This window comes from Thunnus albacares, chromosome 6 (assembly GCF_914725855.1).
Source record: "Thunnus albacares chromosome 6, fThuAlb1.1, whole genome shotgun sequence".
Taxonomy (NCBI): Eukaryota; Metazoa; Chordata; class Actinopteri; order Scombriformes; family Scombridae; genus Thunnus; species Thunnus albacares.
This window is the reverse complement of record NC_058111.1, coordinates 14,064,939-14,070,316: the sequence shown is the minus strand read 5'-3', so window position 1 is coordinate 14,070,316 and position 5,378 is coordinate 14,064,939. Positions and strand designations below refer to the sequence as shown.

Here is a 5,378-nt window from a genome sequence, read left to right as displayed (position 1 = left end):
TATGCCCTGTGGGAAATAAACCAACCTTTTATGAAAGGAGCACATCCACTTGCATCCGACACAGTTCTTATAAGAGCTGTGTCCTTGTCTCTCTTAAAAAATGCAGAGCAAACATGTATGAGTTGGAGAGACCTATGCTTTTATATTTGTCTGTTCTCTACTTGAACGCAGCTTCTGGCTGTGAACTGCTTGGCAGGTTTGATATGCCAAGTTTGTTCAAGCAGGGAGACATAATGATTGGGGGGATTTTCCCAGTTTTCAACAAAGACATAAGCAGCACTTCTACATTTGAGAGGGACCCACCTGGCGTGAAGTGCACAGGGTAAGTTTAAACAGATCTGACTTTTTCATGCTTCACACAGCCTACTCTAATATTATCTTATAAACCTTACCTCATATGTACATGTATATCTCTGTTATTTTACAATGTATTTTAAAACCTTTTTAGATTTGACCTTCGAGCATTTCGATGGACCCAAGTGATGATATTTGCAATTGAAGAAATCAACAAAGATCCTGCTCTCCTGCCAAACATATCGCTTGGCTATAGGATTCTTAACTCTTGTTCATCTCCCACAAATACTTTACGTGCTGCACTAACTCTGTCTAGTAGACCAGAGGAGACAGAGTCAAGTTCCCCTTGTCCTCCAGTAATATCTGCCCTCATAGCTGAGGCCGGATCATCTCAATCTTTAGCTTTGGCTGGAATGCTTGGACCATTTCAAATGCCAGTTGTAAGAGATTAAATAAGATGTTTTATTTCAATATTGTTCTGTGATAATTGATGGTTGTCAAGTGCTTGTTGTCTGACATTATGTAAGACCTCTATTGGTGTTTTTTCTTACAGGTAAGTTACTTCTCAACATGTGCCTGTCTGAGTAACAGAGCTAAATATCCTACTTTTTTTCGAACAATCCCCAGCGACTATTTCCAGGCAAAAGCTCTGGCTGCACTGGTCAAACGTTTTGAGTGGCAGTGGATTGGAGCCATACAGTCAGACAATGACTACGGGCGGAATGGGATCCTGGCTTTTACTGAAGAGGTTAAAAAGCTTGGGGTTTGTGTTGCATTTGTTGGGACAATTGGACGGACATACACCATGGATAAAATTCTGAATGTTGTGGAACTGATTAAGCAGTCAACTGTCAAAGTCATTCTTGCTTTTGTTCCTGAGAGTGACTTTTATCTTTTGATGAAAGAGGTTGTGAAACAGAACATTACAGGAATTCAGTGGATTGGCAGCGAGGCCTGGATAACAGCTCCTCAAGCCTCCACTCCAGAAATATACCAAGCTTTTGGAGGAGCCCTTGGATTTGTGGTGAAGGAGATGGCTATTCCAAACCTAAAACCATTCCTTACTGGCATAAGCCCTTATACTGATCCACATGCAGCATTTGTGAGGGATTTCTGGGAGATTATAGTGGGCTGTAGACCTGCTTTGTCAGGGGAGCACACAGGTACTGAGGCAAATGAAATATGCACAGGCAATGAGACATTAATGAATTCCCAGGATGTGTTCTTCAATGTCACACAGCTCAGAGTTTCTTATAATGTGTATAAAGCAGTTTATGCAATTGCACATGCTCTTCACCAGCTTGTATTTTGCCAACCAGTTGGAGAAAAAACAGTGAGCCCATGTTTGAACATATCAGAAATTCAGCCCAAAAAGGTGAGAAATAGTGCAAGTAATCGTTAGCAACACATAAGTACAAATAAACAGTTTATTTACCTGTATAGAAATAATCTTGTTAACAATGAGCAAAAACATAAAAATGTCTAACAATTAATCTGTTGTTTTGCTGTTCTCAGGTCACTGATCACCTACAAAGGGTGAATTTTAGGGATCAGTTTGGGGATAAGGTGTTCTTTGATGAAAACGGCGACCCTCCTGCTTCTTATGATGTTATTAACTGGCAGCTGAGAGATGGGCAGGTGCAACATGTGACTTTGGGTCATTTTTCCTCTGCTGCTAACGGTGATTATGAGCTCAGCATCCAGGAGGAAGAGATAGTGTGGAGAACTGGAAAAATGGTAATCAAGGAGACTTCTTCCATGTACCAAGCTTGTCGTTTATCAACTATGTGTCTTGTTGAAACATTAGATCAGTATGACATTTTTTGAGCTGCACTATAATTACACTGTATAAGCTTTTTTTGTTCTTTGTTTTGTTTTTCAGGTTCCGACATCAGTGTGCTCTAATGTTTGTCCAATGGGAACCAGGAAAGCTGAAATTAAGGGAAGACCCACCTGCTGTTTTGACTGCATCCCATGTGCTGACGGAACTATAGCCAATTCAACAGGTAGAGACATGTATTCACAGCATGTGTGCCTTAGTAAACCAAACATGCACAATACAGTGTCATCACATGTATTTAAAGCCTCTGGAAATTTGGCTTGAAATAGTAAAAATACATATATGACATCAAAGTCATATATTTATGACTCATTAAGCATCCACAAAAATCTGAGTGAAAATTTACATTCATAACTATAAGAAAACTTTGTTCAAACAAGACTGGGTCAAAACCTAGTATATGGCTGGATCGTGTATGGTCAGTGTGTGAAATTGTGGCCTATTTGTTACAGGGATAGTCAGTGGTAGTATCTATAATGTGAATTCCTGAATATTAAATGTTCATCTGCAATTTTCTGTAGTTGTCCAGTAATATTTGCTGGTAAACCGCACTGAAGTATTATATCACATGACATGGTTAAGCTATATTTGAGTCAAAAAAAAAAAAAAGATTATAAATGCAGTTGCAAGAACAATACATTTCACTCATATCTTGGGATGTTTGATTTAAAAGAGAACGTATTTTAATTTTCATTATTCTAATTACTTATGTGTTAACTCCCCCTGCTCGTTTTTCACTCCGCATTGAATGTTTTGTCAGAGTAATATTTATTTGGAGTGCTTTAACTGTGGGCTTTCCCTCATGCCTCTATGCGCCTTTTTTCTGCCTTTTGGGTGCAAATTCAGGAGGTGCATTTACCGCAGTTACAGTCAAATTAAGCACACCTGCAGAGCAGCCACCCTACACTAAACTGATATAACAGCTACAAGTCACGTTTTACCTGCAACACTCGTGTTTTAATGCTGTTCATCATTTGTGATGTGAAAATGTCAGAGACATAAAAAGCTTGCGTTCTGGTATTTGTTCAGTTATAAAATCCAATTGCATTGCGGAGCGTCTCTCCTGCCGGCTGCTGACAGCGCTGCCAGCTGGAGAGTTGATGTGTGATTATCAAGAATGTCACAAAAAGTAGAGAGCTAAGAGTGCTTGAGCAAAACTAGTGTACATATAAATGTACAGCGGGTAATTTGCCACAGTAATGAAGAATATAGTAAAATTAACTGGGTTGAGATGCAGAAACAATACTAATAACACAGAAACTCCGGCAACCAGAAATGAGGCAATACGCTTACCACAGCACGTCACGTCATTTATGATTGGTTCGCGGAATTAATTGCATAATTATCGTAATAAATGTCCGAGCATAACCATGCCCAATTCAAACCCAATATAAGGAAAGTTTACAAAAACTTAAATGACAATGTAACAAATTTGGATTGAAGCTAATTTCTAATACTTTTTAGATGCTTACTATCATGTAAATGAGACAATAAATTCCATAGTTAGAAGGCTATTGTGGATTTGGGTTTCCAGTGGCTTTAATGATTGCACATCCATATTTAAAATATTAGTGTCAGTTTAACTAGATTTATTGTTAAATGTATTGCTTATAAAAGTATTATTTCCTGCAGATGCAGAACTCATACTTTCAGTTCATGTTCAACAGGTGCAGCAGACTGCACACCCTGTCCACGGGAATACTGGTCTAATGACAGGAAAGACGAGTGCATTCCTAAAACTATTGAGTTCCTGACATATTATGAACCGATGGGAAGAGCTCTCACAGTTGTGTCCCTGCTAGGAGTCACTCTGTCGCTGGCCACAATGACCATCTTTATCCACTCCAGAGACACCCCTGTGATAAAGGCCAGCAACTCTGAGCTGAGCTGTTTTTTGCTGTTTTCTCTTTCTTTGTGTTTTCTCTGTCCCCTCACTTTCATTGGCAGACCCACGGTCTGGACTTGCATGCTGCGCCACACAGCTTTTGGAGTGACATTTGCACTCTGTATTTCCTGTGTCTTGGGAAAGACTATTGTTGTCGTTACAGCTTTCAAAGCCACGTTTCCTGGCAGCAAAGTTGCAGGAAAGTTTGGTCCTGCACAGCAACGGATCATAGTTTGCTCATGCACTTTAATTCAGATAGTAATATGTGTGTTGTGGCTAAAGTTAAATCCACCTTTCCCAGACATGGTTTTCAGATACAGCAATAAGAAGATTGTTTTAGAGTGCAACACTGGCTCTGAGGCTGCTTTCTATGCAGTGCTGGGGTACATAGGGCTTCTTGCAATAATATGTTTGGTCCTGGCATTTCTAGCAAGAAAGTTGCCTGATAACTTTAATGAAGCCAAATTTATCACCTTTAGCATGCTGATATTCTGTGCTGTCTGGATCACCTTTATCCCAGCATATGTCAGCTCTCCTGGAAAGTTCACTGTAGCTGTGGAGATATTTGCAATTTTGTCTTCAGCATATGGTTTATTAATTTGCATTTTTGCACCTAAATGTTACATAATATTGATAAAGCCAGAGAGAAATACCAAGAAGCATGTTATGGGAAAAAATCAGAACAAATGACTATGATTTCTTAGTTTTAACGAATGATGTTACCATACCTGCTAACTTTTATGTAATATATTACAGTATGTGAATAGTAAGCAAGATGATGTAACATTTCTGACATTTAATTTATAAATCTTCTCTATATAAAATGTAATATTAATGAGGCAACAGATTTACTCTAGGTAAAAAACCATGGGTTACTTCATATTTATTATTTTTTACTGCATAATTTACTCATAAATGATGAATGATAATTGTGGATTGCATATTGTTTACTGACTCATTGTAATAGTAATATTTTAACAAATCATTAAATGGTCATTTTTTCATACCAACACTGTGTTAAACAAAGTTGTGTTTTTTTATGACGTGCAGTATAATGTTTTTCCCAACATGTTGCAGTGCTGATATTTGGGGACACACTGTGATTAATTAAATGTATATATACATTTAATTGTCAGAGGTCTGGCTCAGTGATTAAGAGAAATCATTATATTATTGGGCTTCAATTCATTTAACTTCATTTCATCTATTTTTGGTCCTTTCACAACTAAATGACAATCTTTATTTACATTGGAACTTTGTAAATCTTGCATTGCCAGTGACATACAATACATTTGTCTCATCATATAGTTATATAAGTGGACAAACACAATTTTTACAAGGTACTGCATTTGAAATATA

General features: G+C 37.9%; 1 protein-coding gene across 1 annotated transcript; it reads left to right on the top strand.

Moving 5' to 3' along the window:
• The first annotated feature begins 218 nt into the window (after nt 1–218).
• Nucleotides 219–4,709, top strand: LOC122983945 (extracellular calcium-sensing receptor-like). The gene is made up of 6 exons (XM_044354150.1): nt 219–322; nt 449–734; nt 848–1,669; nt 1,810–2,031; nt 2,177–2,300; nt 3,802–4,709. The coding sequence occupies exons 1-6, from the start codon at nt 234–236 to the stop codon at nt 4,707–4,709; spliced, it is 2,451 nt and encodes an 816-aa protein (XP_044210085.1). The 5' UTR covers nt 219–233.
• The last annotated feature ends 669 nt before the right edge of the window (nt 4,710–5,378 follow it).